The 16,086-nt window shown below is 42.7% G+C and overlaps 2 protein-coding genes across 7 annotated transcripts in view; both read left to right on the top strand.

The window, feature by feature from the left end:
* Positions 1–2,098, top strand: part of TRIP4 (thyroid hormone receptor interactor 4) — a 50,561-nt gene extending 48,463 nt beyond the window's left edge. For both annotated transcript variants that reach the window (XM_012181364.4, XM_012181362.4), the window contains exon 13: positions 1,789–2,098. In XM_012181364.4, the coding sequence (XP_012036754.1) occupies positions 1,789–1,856 (68 nt within the window). In that variant the 3' untranslated portion in view covers positions 1,857–2,098. The remainder of the gene's footprint in view (positions 1–1,788) is intronic.
* A 5,346-nt stretch (positions 2,099–7,444) lies between these two features.
* The window catches only part of ZNF609 (zinc finger protein 609), a 197,311-nt gene continuing 188,669 nt past the window's right edge, over positions 7,445–16,086 (top strand). For all 5 annotated transcript variants that reach the window (XM_042252330.2, XM_042252329.2, XM_027971750.3 and 2 more), the window contains exon 1: positions 7,445–7,541. The gene's annotated coding sequence lies outside the window, so the exon portion shown is untranslated. The remainder of the gene's footprint in view (positions 7,542–16,086) is intronic.

Here is a 16,086-nt window from a genome sequence, read left to right as displayed (position 1 = left end):
GTGACTAGGTGACTTCCTCAAGGTCATACAGATAGGTAGTCTTAGAACTGAAACTGGGACCTGGGTCTTCTAACTTACTCAGTGCAGAGAATTGGAAGTCTGGAGTCCTAGATGGAATTGTAAATTCTGTCCTAACTTGTTCTAAAAAGCTTAATGAGAGGCAGTACTTCTTCGTACCTCTGGGTACCACCACCTTTACAGTGAGTACTCTTTTATGTTTATCTGATATCTGCTATTTTTGTTTACTTAGTAGTTCCCAAACCTTTACAGTAAAGGTTCTGAAATTTGCAGTGCCTACTTTCTTTAATTCATTTATTGAGCACCTACCATTTGGTGGTCACTAGGGTAGTCTTAGGGATACAAAGGCAAATTTGCCTCATAACAGGGCTTTTTGCCAGATTGCTGGCACATGTTTGGATTTCCAGCAAGGCAGCCTCGGGGATGAAAGAACTCCTAAGTCCCTGGGAATACTCTTACGTTTCTAAAGCCCAAATTAAAATCAGCATCATTGTGGCTGTTGTGGACATCATTTTCTAAGGAAGCCCAGAAAAGAAAGTAATGTTATTCCAAAGGCAGGTGTAGCCCTGGAGAGATGAGGAACAAGAAAAAAATTAAGAAAACAGGAAACTTGTTAGGTTGAAGTAATTTTTTTTCGGACACTTTGTGCAGTAGTCAGGACATGAATTCTTATCTTGGTTGGACAAATGAGGATACTGAAGTCCAGACAGATCAGATGACTTGTTTGTATCAGACAAAGGATTACGGGAACCTGGGTCTCTTAACTTCTTGTCCAGTGCTTCCTCTATTGCACCTGATTAGTGCGGCAAATGAAAATGATAGAGTACAGGGGCCGGGGTTGTGGGTATAGGACTGTAGTACACCCAGCTGCTTTTGTTTCGGTGTCTTTTGTTTATTTACTGCCAAGGCTGAACTGAACTATTTCTCTTTCCAGCATCAGCATCTCTATGGACTTAAATAAGACTTTTTGTGGGAGAAAGTCACCTGCCAGCTCTGTTCTCAGGCCAGACAGACAGGAACTCTGTTAAGTTCTTCCTGAGATGGGTATTTCTTAAGGCGGCTGCCACTGAACTGACCTTTATCCTGGTAGATCTGAGAAGTCAGAGGTCGGAGACCACATCAGTGGAATACCTCTCATTAGGGTCACCTGGGACAGGAATGTTGCTTGTTTTCTAACTTTAACACTTAGAGGAGTCATACAGCCCATGACCTTTGCCCTTCTTAGCTGGTGATAGGGCCCCTTTGTTAGAAAAGCATTCATGTGGATTCTACCTCACTGTTTCAAGTCCCTCCCCCTGTTAAGTCTGAGGCAGCAAAGGAGTGAATTGAATTGCTTTTCTCACTGCGAGGGAGATTCATGCATTATGCTCCGCCAGTTAACAGGTCAGAGGAATGAGTTTCCCACTGTGTGAAATGTCTTCCTTTATCATTATGTTTGTATTCTTTAAAAACTTGCCTTAGTATCAGACACTCCGGAAAACGTGTTTTTTTTTTTTCTCTAGTAACTACAGAATTAGAAATACTAACTCCTTCGATTCTTGCTGTGAATGCTCATTGTGTTGGTGCAGACGTTTGTGTGTCCCTGGACTGTGTTCCCACTGCTTCCTCATTCTTACAGAATGAAACTCTGAAGTTTGAAAGTGTCTGAGTCCTGGAGCAAGATAATTGAATGTGACAGGAACACAGTAACCAGAAGACCTGAGAGGCCATGAAAGATTTGCATTGCAAATATAAAAAATAAATAACGAGGCTTCTTTTTCTCCCTTACAGGGAAACTGGATTCCAAAATCCATCAAGGAGCAAAGAAGGGGTTAATGAAGCAGAATAAAGCTGGCTGACCCAGGAAAAAAGGAACTCTACAGCATAGTGGAGTTCTGTGTACTAAAATTGCTGTCCACTGGTCTTTTGAAATTGAAGCAGTAGCAATCTAAGGACTTGGCATCAGGCTTTAAACTTTCTCTCAGAATTTAAACTCTTATCAAAATCTGTATATTTTTCTTAACGAGATTCTTACTGTATGTAGTGGGTCAAAAAATCTTTGGATACATTATTTATAAAAACTTATTTTAAAAATTCTCAATCTTTGACATTTTTCTTAGAATGATACAGAAGAAAATGGACCAAGTTGGAAATTTCCTCTCTGAGGCTTGGATTCATTTTAGTTAGGAAAATTCTTAACCTAGGTTAACAATATTTTAAGGGACCACTTGAATTTTAAAGGTTTTTTTTCCCCAAAACGATAGCTTGGTGGGGTGTTAGGATGTTTGAGGAATTCTATGTTTAATACAAACAAGTGATGGGAACAAAGTCCCCAGACTTAACAGGTTTGCTGCTCTAGTCCAGCATCTCTTCAAGTGAATAGTATTCAAAAACTGAGTACTTCGTTGGCAGATTTTTGGGGGGCGGGCGGGGCTGGGGTGGGTGTATAACTTGAAGAGGTGCTGCCACTTTGTTCTTTGGTTTGAAACATTAGGACATGAGAGGATCAGGCTGGGATGAGATGGAGCCACCTGCTAAAGCAGCGTGAAACGGCGCTATTTATTTTGTTGGTATTGCAAGAGTATCATTTGGATGGAGCAGTTAGAAACAAACAAAAATAAAATCCATTCAGTAAATGCATCTAGATAACCCCCAAATGCTGAAACCAAACCCTTTAAGGCATCCATACCCCAGGAAGCTATGAGTTTTGAAAAAATAGGTTGGTTTGAAATGAGACTTTTTACTAGTCATTCTGGTCCCACTTAGTGAAGTACTTTTTTTTCGGAGGCTGTTCAGAAGAGCTGTCAGAATCTCAGTTGCTGGCATCCTCAGGAAATTCATGGTCTTAAATGTGTATGTTCTGCTTTTTATAAAGCAGCACTACCACACTGGGGAAGTTGGATTCCCTCCAGCAGTTGTGTGCATGACTTAAAAAAGAGAGCACAAGGGAGAGAAAAAAAAAGTGCCCTGTGTTATGAAAAAGATTAATTTCCCCTTTCTTTAATCCTTCATATTCAGCATTTATTTGCATTGAAATTCCTCCACTTATGCATTGAGGTTCACTCAACTGTGAACCCTGCTTGTTGCATGGCTCTGGGCATTGGTTTTGTGGGGGACTGATCACCCTGGATTCCCAGGGAAAACCCACCAGATTCTTGTTCTGGTGATGCAGACATGCTGTATTTTTTTTTTTTTCAACTTGTGTAGAGAAAGTGGAAAGGACACTAATGGCACTTCTTCAGGGGGGAAAAAAGTCTCTCTCTGGCCTTCTACAGACCCTAGTACTATTAATGAAGCCACACTAGGTTCACTATGCAGTTAACTAGTTTACCAAGCAGTAACAACTTGAATTCTGTGCTGGAATTGTCTGGTTTTTTGTTTGTTTGTTTGTTTTAATACCAAAATAAAATTGAAAGGCAGGAAGTGAAGAGCCCCGAGAGCAAAAAAAAAAAAGTTTCTCTTTGTGCCTTTTTATTTGAACGACAGCCTAAGCACAGAGGAGTATGGATTGGTTTTTTCTACCTGGATAGACTGTGCGTGCATGCCTAAAGGAAACCATCAGGAGATGCAAGAGTCCAGGTTATGCAGCCATTTTCTGTGCTGGGATGAGAAAGTTTACAAGAACTTCACAAGTTTGAGAACCCAACCTCAGCATCCAGAATACGAAGCTGGAGCCACAGGAGTAAACGGCGGAGTAACTTGGAAACTTCTCCTTTTCATGGTCAGCCTGTGAAAGCCTCCCTTCAGTTCACATGGTGGTGGTATAAGGTCTCTCTTTTATTTGTGGAGACACCCGGGAGGAAGTGTGGGAGAGACTTGGGGGTAGATGGCCCTCCGTTGCTCAGTGATGAATAGCATAATTTAAAGTCTAGTGGAAATTCTTAGCAGCCTGAGTACAAACTCGCCCAGGAATAGCCTGTCAGTACTTTACACTTTGCACTGACCCTGTTGTTACTCTGGAACAGCTTGGCCTGAGGGAAGTTCCACATTTCTGAGCTGATTTTCTTCTACAGGTTAAAGATCTTATTCTCTTTTGGATGGTTGGATTCAATGGCTGTCAGTTTGTACAGTTGCTAAAGGATTCAGCTTTTTTGTTTTTGTTTTTCTAGGCAGGACACAGTCTCAATTATATAAGCTCAAAGTAGGATATATATAAATCTGGAGACTTTCCTCTGTCAGGATTTAGAAGGCTTTGGCTATGCAGACAGATGTTTAGAATGGGGTGGGGGGTGAGGGGCGGGGGTGGGTGGGTGCTTTGCTTGCTATAGCTAATCTAGAGAAAGACAACTAGGTGTCCTCCTTTTTTTTTTTAAAGCCGGAAGTTTACAGAAACCTTTTTTTTCCTTAGGGAGTAGGTGTAAACATTTCAGACTTTAAAGATCGCTTTTATAAATAATTATAAAGTTATGGCTTTTTATGAGTTATAACCCCCTAATCTCTTTCCATTTTAACTACTGTCTCTACTAAAGCCCATTTATGTGGATTTCATTTCATTTGGTAAGTTTGTGTGTGTGTGTGTGTGTGTGTGTGTGTGTATTTTAATGCCTTTGCTAGAGCTCATAGCCAAGACTGAGACAGTATTGGGGTTGTTCTCTTGCCCAGTTAGAAAAGGCCAGTAAAAAAGCAAGCATCTATTAAACTAGAGAAATCAGCTAATTTCAGTTTATTAGGCCTGGGGGGAGGAAAGAAAGTCCTGTGGTGAAGATTGTTTTTTTTTTTCCTTTTTCCTTGAGATTCAAATAGCAAGTGCACATCTGCTGTTGTCAGCCTCTGTGAATGTGTTTGGCGGGAGGTGATCCATATCACAGGCTCCAGCAGCATCAAGGGATCTAGCATGTGGAGGGCTTTCTACTCTCAGGCAGAGAAGAAAGAACATGGCCACAGTGCCACCCTCTCGCACAAAGAAACCTGGGTAAATGTGTGTCTATTTATGTTTGTACACATAATGTGGATTAATTCATGGGGTGAAACTTCATAGACTAATCAGATTTCTGTTGTGACAATGGAGAGTCTAGAGCAAAAACCTAGTAAATCTTGTACCTTGACTTGGAGTCTGGTAGATAAGGTGAGGTGGAGATGGTGACTGAGAATGTGTAGCTGTGTCACAGAAAGGGAGTGAGATGTTGGATCGAGGGGTAAAAAAATGTCAGTACGAAAGATCTGAGAAACATCTAGAGCTGTACTGTCTAATATAGTAGCTACATGTGATTATTTAAGAGAAATTAAGAATTCAGTTCTTCAGTCACAGTACCATATTTCAAGTGTTCACATAGCTGCATGTAGCTGTGACTTCTGAATTGGGCAGCACAAGTATCGAATAATTCCATCATTGCCAAAAGTTCTATCAGACAGAACTTGTTTGGAGTAGGGGTCAGCACACTTTCTCTATAAAGAGCCAGACAGCAAGTATTTTAGGCTTCTCAGGTTATACGGTCCTTGTTACAACTATTCAGCTTTGCTATTGTAGTGCAAGTGAAATGAATCCATAGATAATACATAGGTGAATGAGCATGGCTTATGAGCCACTAAAACTTTATTTATGAACACTGAAATTTGATTAACATTAATATAATTTTCATCATCACAAACTAGTCTTCTGGTTATTTTTCAGCCATCCAAAAATGTAAAAACCATTCTTAATTTATGGGACATATTTGACCTGTGGGCCGTATTTTGCCAAACCCTGGTCTAGAGGAGCAAGGAGTCTAAACTTAAGATTCTTTTACTGTATAGGACCTCAATTGCTTGAAAATTTTAATGGTACTTCTAAGCTTGAGAAATTTCTCCAAAAATTCACTGTAGGAATGTTTGCTTTCCTTTGTTGCCCATTTTTGCAATTCAGTGTTTTCCCGTGGTAGAGTCATGCTTTTTAGTAGGAGATGCCACTTTAGTGTTAACTCTTAAGTCATACCTGTCTCAAAACTAACCCTTCTCTTTGTCTACCTGCAAGTAGCTGAATCGTCACTTGTAACATCATCACCTGGGGTCAGTTTTGTTCTTGTATTGTCCTAGAACAAGCTGAATATGGGTGGATCAAGGGGAGATTATTTTTCCTAGGCCAGAGCAGCTTAGTGTTCATCTTTAGCCATTACCCCCTGACACACACACACACTTTTTGCATGCATATGTGGAAATGGAGAGCAAAGGGGTTTTATGATCTGCCTTTATCCCCAAATCACATGCTATCTTGAGTGGTACTGTTGAAGGATGCCTCAGGGTAAGGGAAAGGAAAGATAACTGCAAAGCTGGGACTTCCCTGGGGTCCAATGGTTTGGACTTCCAAGCTTCCATCGCAGGGGGACACGGATTTGATCCCTTGTTGGGGAAGTAAGATTCCAAGTGCTGGGAGAGTGCAACCAAACAAAACTGCAGAGTTAAGATGGCAAGGACACAGGAAGGACTTAATTGAGGCTAAGACTTGAGAATTAAGACAAATTTCTTCTCGCTAGGAAATGGAGTGGACGTTTTAGGCAAGAGGTGGTGAAGAGTATCCTGAGTGAGAGGTAGGTGGGAGGGTTCACTTAAAGAAGGGCTGAATGCCTACTAGATAGTGTGCTGGGCAATCAGACGAATGGCAGATAAGATAAAAGCTAAAATCGTTAGAAATAGAATGGTGTGTTGGAAAAGGACAAAGTAGGACTTAGAGATAATAAGCAAGATTTGGTGAAACGGGGTGGCAAGGTGAAAGGTGATATTAGAAGGATTAGAAATGGGTGCTTTGAAGAGGAAAACTAGTGGTAATCCTAAATAAGAAATTGGAGAACAAAGGATAAAATATTAGGAGTTGCTGCTTTGCTGAACCAAGAGATAAAGTGGATGAAACCACGATGAGCTGTGCTGGCTCTTCGGTTCTTTGTGATGTTCACGGTCAGACAGACCTTTTACGACCCTTTGCTCTTCCCGTGGTTGGACACCTACAGAACTGGTGTCTTCCGTATTTAAGGTACGATACTTCCCCAGAGACGTCTCTGCGAGGAAGTCTGGTGCAGCGAGAGTTCTTTCCACGAGGAGAGAGCGTTAGGTTCGAGCTCGCCAATCCAGGCTTCTTCGACTTTATCTCTGTTTTAACCGGCTTGCCGGGTTTTCCAGCATTCCCAGAGCTCCGAGTCTCTAATCCGGGCTCCGAGTCTCTAATCCGGGCTCCGTGTGACCGCGCGTTCCGAGACCCAGGATTTGGCTCCTCCATCCAGGTTCCGGGTTTCCTCTGCGCTCTACGGCTCCAGACGGCACAAGGATCCGGATCCGAGGGCCCGGTAGTCCAGTGTCCGGGTCTTCTGGGCGGCCCTGGTTGTCCCGGATCGCGGCGGCGGCGGCGGCGGCGGCGGCGGTGGCGGCGGCTGAGGGACCCGCGGCCCCGGACACAGCGGCACCGGCGGGCGGGGCGGAGCGGCGCGAGGAGGGGGCGGAGAGCCGGAGCCGAGGCGGGGTGGGGAGGGGGGGAGGGGCCGCGGGAACGGATGGCGGCCTGGGCCCCGTAGCAGCAGCGGCTCTACGGCCCGGGGCCCAGGCGGGCGGAGGTGGCGGCTCCCGGGACCGGCCGCGCGGTGAGTCCGGAGCTTTGTGTGGAGCCGGGGCTGGGGGAGGAGAGAGGCGGCGGCGCTCAGGGGGCCGGGGATAGCGGCGCCTGACGGAGGAAGTGGGGGTTGGGGGGCCGGGGAGGAGCGAGGAGAAGGTGTGTAGGGCGGCGGGGTGGGGGGGTCGTTGCCTGGTTGGGGGAGGGGGCGTCGAGGGGCGCAGGGTGAAGTTCACAGCGTGGCCAGGGCTGGTTCAGGCAGAGGGTAGGGGTGCTCGAGAGGGGATTAGGGTCTGGCCAGGTTGTGGGGACAGGCCAGAGAGTTTCCGAGGCGAGTCTGGGTATCTTGAGGGGGCCCGGGGCGACTGGAGCTAGTGAGGGAGTTGGGGGGGTTCAGGGCGAAGGGCTGGGAGCAGGACGTGTGCGTGGCCCAGGAGGGGGGAGCAAGGTGGCTGGTAGTGTGCAGTAAGTAGGCTGTGGGTGTGTGCTCCTTCCAGGCTTCAGGTCACATTTACTCCTGTCCTTTTCTTCAAGATGGAGGGATTCCTGGGCCTGGCCTTAACTGCTCTCCTAGTGCCCCCGGGAGGGTTTGTGACCCTGTCCTGTTTGGAAAACCCGTGCTGCCCTCTTTTCCCTTTATGTGTAATTACGGTTGGATCATCTCTATGCTTTGCTCAGATTCTTCTTCCTCCCTCTGGGGTTGAGGAGGAGGAGACACATCTGACCAATTAATGTGTGTTTGTGAAACAGGCAGCAGCAAACAGTCATTTCAGCTTCTAGGAATTAGGCTCACACAGGGTGGAGAGATCAGAGCCCTTCAGGGGGAATATTTCTGAACAAATCACAGATGATTAAATTCTCTAAGAAACAGCTTCCTACCTAAATGAGAGTGGGAAAGATGGGGGAGAAAGCCTGTCTGTTTCCAGCCATGTGTCCAGAGCCCCAGGGGTTGAGGAGAGTCCCCAGTCCCCCCACAGGCCTCTCTTTTCTCTGTGAGGCTTTGCTCTGCAGCCTTGAGTTAATTTCACCCCTGCTGCTTTGTCTTGGGGGAGGGAGTGCTGGTTTAGGCTGTTGTGAGGAGATGACTGTTTTGCTGCCACACACAATAGTCGTGTCATTTTATCCGGAGAGCTACCCCAGGGCTGAGAACTGCTGCTGCAGAGATAAACCGGTCCCTCTCACCCGCCTATTGTGTACACAGTGAAGGTCATAGGTTCAAGTCTTGTCTGAGAGCTTTGGATAGGCTCCATCTCCCAGGCTCCTCAGTGCCATTTTCTTCCTTTTCCAGACTGGGGCTTGCCATTGGAGGAGGCCAGACAGAAAGGCTCTTCTTTTTGAGTAAGGAACAATGCAGAGCTCATTGGCACACATTTTTCAGAAGAATAGGGAATGCCAGCCATGTTGTGCCTGCCTCTTTGGCTAGCCTGTACTAAGTTGAGGGGAAATAGTGGCTGGGAGACTCAATCCTGAGATTTGTGTCAGACTTCTAAGGAAAAAGGCTCTAAGCTGGTTCAAGCCAGCCAATTTAATCCTTTTTATAGAGATGGGATACTCCTACAAAGATGTTTGTTTATTTGTTTAGGAATACCACTAAAAACCTGTGCAGGGTTAAGATAGGGAGTCACGGATCAAGTACCTTTTTAATGGGGACTTCCTGGTCAGAATAATTGCACAACAAAAAATCCCACAGAATTTGCCTATCTGGGCAAGAGCTGGGGGAACCAAAATAACTTTCCTTTTTATCTTTAATTCTGATGAAACGATGTGACTTGCTCATTGTGCAGAAAATCCATATGTGTGTCTGTGTTAGGGAGAAATTTGCCAGAGTAACATAAAAAAAATTGAGATCTTGGGAGTTATTAATGAGAGAAGGATGAGAACAAGCTAGAAGAAACCCTATCCTTGTACTTACCTCGTAGAAATGCCCAAATAGTACTACTAGTTGGGTACTTCGGTACTATGAGTTGGGTAAACAATTATTAGGGACTAGAAATGAGGTTTCTCTTTAGGACATTAAAGAAAACTTTTCTTTGAAAAGAGATTAGAAATCAGTTGTCATTGTGAGAGGACAGTTGTACACAATATACGTGGTACACAATAGCCAGCCATTTCCTATAGGGTGTCATTGAAGAGGAACTTGAGCCTTTGGTTGTGGTAAGGGTCTTTCCGAGGCCCTTGGTCTGACCACGTTGCCTCCTTTTTCTCTTTATTTCAATGAGTTTCTTGAAAATGACGGCTTGCCACTTAGGTGTTAGGCTTTGTTAGGAGGGAAACCGGTTGTTCTGACCTTTCTGTTTCTTGGTGACGGAAGTGTCTTAAGGCCTTGCTAGAGGTGGTGTCTGCCTTTAGACCATGTCCAACTGTGTGTCCTAGGTCCCTGAGTGAAGTTAGCTAAACTGAGTCCAAAACTTTCTGCTCTTGGGCTGTTGACTTTCATTTCTGAATCCTGTCAGGTGACAGTGAAGGCAGAAGCCTCAGATTAAATTTGCCCTGATTAGATTTAGTGGTTTCAGAATTGGGTCCTTGCCACAAGGAAACTTACAAATCTTCTGATTGTGACCATCTTTCAGAGAACACTTTGGATTTCCAGCCCCCCCACCCCCACCACCACCTCCACCCAGCTTCTTGTTAGAAAATGTTTCCTTGTGAGAGGTCTAGATAGCTGGACAGATTAGTGCTTATTTTGTGTGAGGATATGGAAGCATAATTTTGGCTTCTGGTAGTAATTATGTTGCAATTAGCATATAGCAGCTAAATGACTGGAACAGGATAATTTGTTGAGGGGTTTACTGATTGCTCTGTCAAGTGGAAGTGCCACTCCTTACTTATTTGACTCAGAATACCACTGCCTGGGCTCAGCCGTGGAGACTTAACAAGTACAGGAATGGTGTGTGGTCTCCAGAAGTTCTCTGCTTTCTCTGTTTTTTTACTGCCAGGTACAATAGAACCTTCTAGTGCCACTTTTTCCTGCTCATAGGTACCTAAGCAATTGTTATTTCCCTTGTGGAAACTGGTCGTGAATGGGAATATTGCCAGACAGATGGGGCCACTCTGAGATGAGGCAGCCTTATGTTGTGTGGCAAATTTTCTTTTAAGCAGCTGTATTCTCACTTCTGCCTGATTTTTTAAAAATCAGTTTCTTTAAAAAAAAAACTTGCAAAATACAAAATCACATAGTGACTAAGTATACCTTTGTGATATCTCATAAAAGTTGGCTGTGACAGACAAAATGAAGATAGGCAATGCTGATTGGCATGTTCTGGGCCCACTAAGAGTCAGTGAAGGGCTCTTTTCACTAGGGAACAGGTAATTCACCAAAGCACCTGCCTGGCTGGGCATGTGGAATTGGCAGCAGCTGTGCAGCTGAAGAGGGATTATTGAGCAGGTGGTTAAAGAATCACATGCCACAGTGACAAGAAAATACTTGGTCTTCTGTGGTTTAGGTTCAGTTCATATGTGTGAAATTCTTCTTTGTTTCACATTTCTTAATGCCTGATGCTGGTGTGTTAGTGAGGCGATAATGAAATAAAGGGAAGAGATTCTTCCTTCTCTGTATTTCTTTTAGATTACTGAGTAGCATGCCTTAGACGTGGTCCTAAACGGCCCTATTGTATTTCTGTGAGTTCTGGCTTTATGCCCTGTGAATGGAAAGGAAATAATGGTAATTCAGTGTTTCTAGCACTTGTTTATTAGAGGGATAGGGAAGGAGAAAATTCTTTGCTTTTAGTGTGGTGAAAAAGATTTAGCCCACTGGGAGGATACCCAGCAGGTTTTGTGCAGAGGATGTAATTGACTTTTTGTGTTAAGTCTACCTGACATGGCTTACTCAAGACTTTCACATGTGGTTTTATTTTATGAATGTAATTCTCCACATGAAGTTTGCATCTGTTCTGTTGTTTGTTTTATTCCATTTTTAGTTTCTCCAAACACCTTTATAACTCTTTTTTTCTGGCTTTGAGTTTAACATCACTGTTAGAATCAAGTCATCACCGGAGGGCTAAATCAAGGAAGTAGCTCAAGTAAATATTTATCTTAAAAACAAGTGTAGCATTTCCTATAACTTGGAGGGGGACTTTCTATTTTGAGGTTTTCTGCAAATTCCCAGATTTTCCTCCCAGGTTATCGTCATCTTCTGTTAATGTGATTTCATTTTTCTTTCACATGTTCATGCCACTATAAGTGGCAGTGCTGTAGAGCCTAAAATTTATAAACAAGCATCTTGATGTTTATTTTGTAACTTCTCTGGTGTCCTCCGGTCTTTTTCTGTATTAGGCTGACAAACTGTGTGCTTGAAACACGTGTATGCACACACGTACACACACACAACCTAATTGAATTCACAAGGTATTAATTAACAGTGGATTGACAGGAAAGAAGATATAGTAACTGTTTTGGAGTTCAGAAATCGCTTTTCCAAGTGAAGTGAAGGCTTAGATCTGTTAGAAGGATTGAGACAGATTTGGATATTATAGATGAATGGATAGATTGATTTTTTTGATTGATTCAGGGGAAAGGGAGGCAAACAGTGGACCACTGCAGAGACAGGGACATTTGCAAGAATCTGTTTACACCTAGTTCATAACCTAGCTTTGAGTAAGTAGCCTAGCCGTTATTTGTATAATTTCACTTCTGGGAAAGAATATAAACTTCTCTATTTCCCTATATGAAGCCATCACAGGTGTTTGTTTGTTTTAAAATGTTCACAAAGCACCATGTATTTTCCTAGCATTCTCGGTAGTTTGCTTCCTCCTGTTTTTCCCCCTCCCCCATGGCCCCTCCACATTCTCTGCTCTGAAGACTTCTCCAGCAGCTTGGAAACACTCTAATTACTGTAGCTATTATAGTCACAACGCAGATCTTCCACCTCCTTCCCACTCACCCCTTTCTGTCTTCCTTCCCCCTCCTCTTGCTCTAGCAGCAGGAGTTGAACTGCAGTCTCATGAGCACAGTCAGATCTATGAATGAGCTTTATATCTTGTCAAGGCAGAACTCCAGATCCAACAGGGCTGATTTTTCATGGTTCTCTTGCTGTTTGTTCTTGGATCAGAGTCCCAGAAATAAGAGATGGCAAATACCTATTAGGTCATATCTAATCCATCACTCAGGAGCAAACCTGTGATCTTTCTTTTGTCTCTGTAAGAATTTTTTCCTTCTTTCTTTTGCAGGTGAGAACTGTCTGATGCCAGGCAAACTCTGAAACTGCTTTCTTTTTATTGTGCTCTCTGGTCATTAGTATCAGGCCAGCTTTGCTCTTGGATTTTTATTCTTATCTCATTTTCAGGATTACTTGCTCCCAGCAGAATCTCCACCCTCTTCAACTCGGTCCTCTCTTCTTGATTGCTGGCGCCACTTGTGTGTATGTGGGTTCCTTTTGTACCATCAGTTATCTCTGCCAGAAGTTATCACTTCTCAAACCTTTGCCACAAGAGTCACTGTGGCATCCTCTTAAGGAGTTTCATTTGATGAAAGCACAGGACACAAATACCCGCAGGTGATAATTAAATAAAATGGCTCAGAAAATACATGCCAGGTTGTGCCCTTAGGAAAGCATGTACTGTATGAACAAATGCTGCTCCTTTCTGTTTGATTTAGAGTACTTCCTGGTCTCACCCTTTGTTCTCTTTATATGGATAAATTTTATTTTTGTGTGGCTTAGTTACAGTTACTTATTTTCTGATTTAATAGTGTAAAATGTTTGCGAATATGGCTTTTTAAAGCATAGAGGAAAAAGCATGGAATTGTGTGCCATAAACCCAGATTCTGATCACTGTATTGCCTCTAACAAGCTATGTAACCTTGTGCTAGTCACTCCTATGTTTTCCTTTTCCTTATCTGTAAAATGAGCATATTAGACATGATCATCTCTAAAGGTTCCATGTAGTGTTGAATTTTATGATATCAAGATTGTGATGAAAGAATGGGACAAAAATGGTTAACATAAGCTTTTTTAAAAAATCATGTCAGTATTTAGAAGGGCAAATACGTGCAATCTTAGTTCCAGGGGCTTGACTCTCACTTCTCTTTGATATGTGTATATTGTTTTTGTTTTTGTTTTTTTTTTCACTAAGCTATCTTCTTTTGGAGAGTCTTGTATCCTTATTCTGCAGGTTCACCCAATTTTTCAAATATATCTTTTTCTAGCTTGCTCCAGCTATAGCAGTGGGGATCAGAAAGCTGCAGAAAAAGAACCTCAGCTTGGGAAAAGGAAATCAAACCTAGAAGGATTTACCTGATATCAATAAGAAGTAATTTTGTGTATTCAGCCAGGGATTTAAGATCTTTAAATCTCTTATATCTGAAATCTTTAGCCAAATGGGACTGATATTGGAGGTAGGATTGGGCGTTTTTCTGTTTCTGTCCAGTTAGTAGGAAACCTACTTTGAATTAACTTCTTGGGATTGCATAAAAGTTGCCCACTGTTTTGTTTAGAAAATAAAATTGTTATTTTTAATGCTTGAATGCAAAATCGCCAGTTTGACCAACAAGGGGGAATCTCTGAAATACCCCCTAAAAGGGACTGAGCAATTTGAAGCTGATGGGTGACTTTAGGAACTTTGAAATTGGTAGTACAGTTGATCCTTGAACAACACAGGGGTTGGGGTACCCCCCCCCCAGTGAATTAAAAATATCCTCATATAACTTTGTAGTTGGCCTTCCAGTATCCAAGGTTCTAAACAGCTTCTGATTGTGCAGTACTATAGTATGTATTTATTGAAAAAAAAAATCCAGATAGACCTGGACCTAACATCACAGTTCAAACTCTTAGTGTTCAAGGGTTAACTGTGATGTTAGGAAGTCTTTGCTTTCAAGTAGTTTAAATGAATCGGAGAAGGCAGTGGCACCCTACTCCAGTACTCTTGCCTGGAAAATCCCATGGATGGAAGAGCCTGGTAGGCTAAGATTGGGTCATGATGTCACTAAGAGTCGGACTCAACTAAGCAACTTCACTTTCACTTTTGTGCATTGGAGAAGGAAATGGCAACCCACATCAGCGTTCTTGCCTGGAGAACCCCAGGGACGAGGGAGCCTGGTGGGTTGCTGTCTATAGGGTCGCACAGAGTCAGACATGACTGAAGCGACTTAGCAGCAGCAGCAGCAAAGGAATAAAAGTGTATAACCCAGTTGTTGAGCCCCCAAGTTAGAATTTTAATCAGCATTTCCCAGTTAATTTTTGGATTTGGAACTCCCAATAGCAGCTTTTTATTGTATGTTAAGAGAGTGATGGTCTTTTCTTTCTTTATTTTGATAGAGTGTATGTTAACATAACAAAATTACATGTTTAATCTACCTTTGAACATTGGAAGAAGCATTCACCGTTCTTAAATTTGTACTTACAACATCCATCAGTCCCTAATAGAAAAATGTGGTGGGCGGAACTATTGTTTATTTTGGACTCATAAAAAGTCCTGAGAGTGTTCTGCTTTATTCCCAGCCATCTGTAGAGCATTACTAATTCTCAGGTAATCTAAAAGTTATTTTGGGAAGTGTTCCACTTGAATGAGATTTTTGAAAGATTTGTATTAGAAATATAAGTGGCTTTTGTAGATAGATTTTTTTTTTCCCCAAGTGTTAGGGTTTTGAATTGGACAGTGGCCAGAATAGGTGCTGTGCAACCTTTGGAAATCGTACTACACCATGATTGAAATCCAAATCTGGCAGTTAGGCCATTGCATTGTATGCTGATACCACAGTGCATGTTAGTACCTGTAGTTTCTTAGGCTGTGGTTCAGTATTTATAGAGCAAGGCAGCATTGTCTTACCTATTCTGTGTACACAGTAAAGCCAGTGGGGTTTTGATATGTTACCAGAATGTTCCTAATATTCCTAGGTGAGCTCTTTGGGTTTGGTTGAGATGAACATTCAGGTGAGCATTAGTGAATTCAGGAATGTGCCTTGTAAACTGCAGTTACAAATTCTGAGGTTTCATGTGAAACTCAGTAAGAGTGGTATCAGCAATGGAGCTAGAGACATTGGAAGAGACATCGAAATTGTGAGCCTCACCAAGTCTGTGAATCTGAATGGTATAGAGGAAAGGGGGAATTTTTTTTCTACTTGGTACTTGCTTTCAAATGTACCTCCAGTCCATCATTTCTGGAACTTGCTTCTCCTTTTCTCTGCTAAGCATTACAGTTCTTCCAGTTGCCATGGCACAAAACTTTGGGTTTGTGTTTCGTTCTTTTTTCTTCCTTACCACCTCATCTCATCACCTCATTCACTAAATTTGAATCATTCTGGATATCTTTTCGTTTGTCGTTGCCTTTTCACCTGCCCTAGTTCAGGCCTCCCTATTGTCTGTTATTGTAGTAACTTCATAGCTAAAGCTTCTTTGTGTATTACATGTCATATACTGCTGCATTATCATTATAGTTTTTATTTAGTTTATACAGACATCCCTTTCCTACTGTGCTTCACAGATACTGCATTTTCTACAAATTAAAGGTTTGTGGCAAGCCTGTGGCAAGCATGTCTGTTCGCACTGTTTTTCCAGCATTTGTTCACTTCATGTCTCTGTGTCACAGTATTTCTCTAGTTCTTAGAGTATTTCATACTTTCCTTCATTATTATATTTATTACGG

This window comes from Ovis aries, chromosome 7 (assembly GCF_016772045.2).
Source record: "Ovis aries strain OAR_USU_Benz2616 breed Rambouillet chromosome 7, ARS-UI_Ramb_v3.0, whole genome shotgun sequence".
Taxonomy (NCBI): domain Eukaryota; kingdom Metazoa; phylum Chordata; class Mammalia; order Artiodactyla; family Bovidae; genus Ovis; species Ovis aries.
Note: the sequence above shows the minus strand (reverse complement) of the source record. Positions and strands in the feature narration are given on the sequence as shown.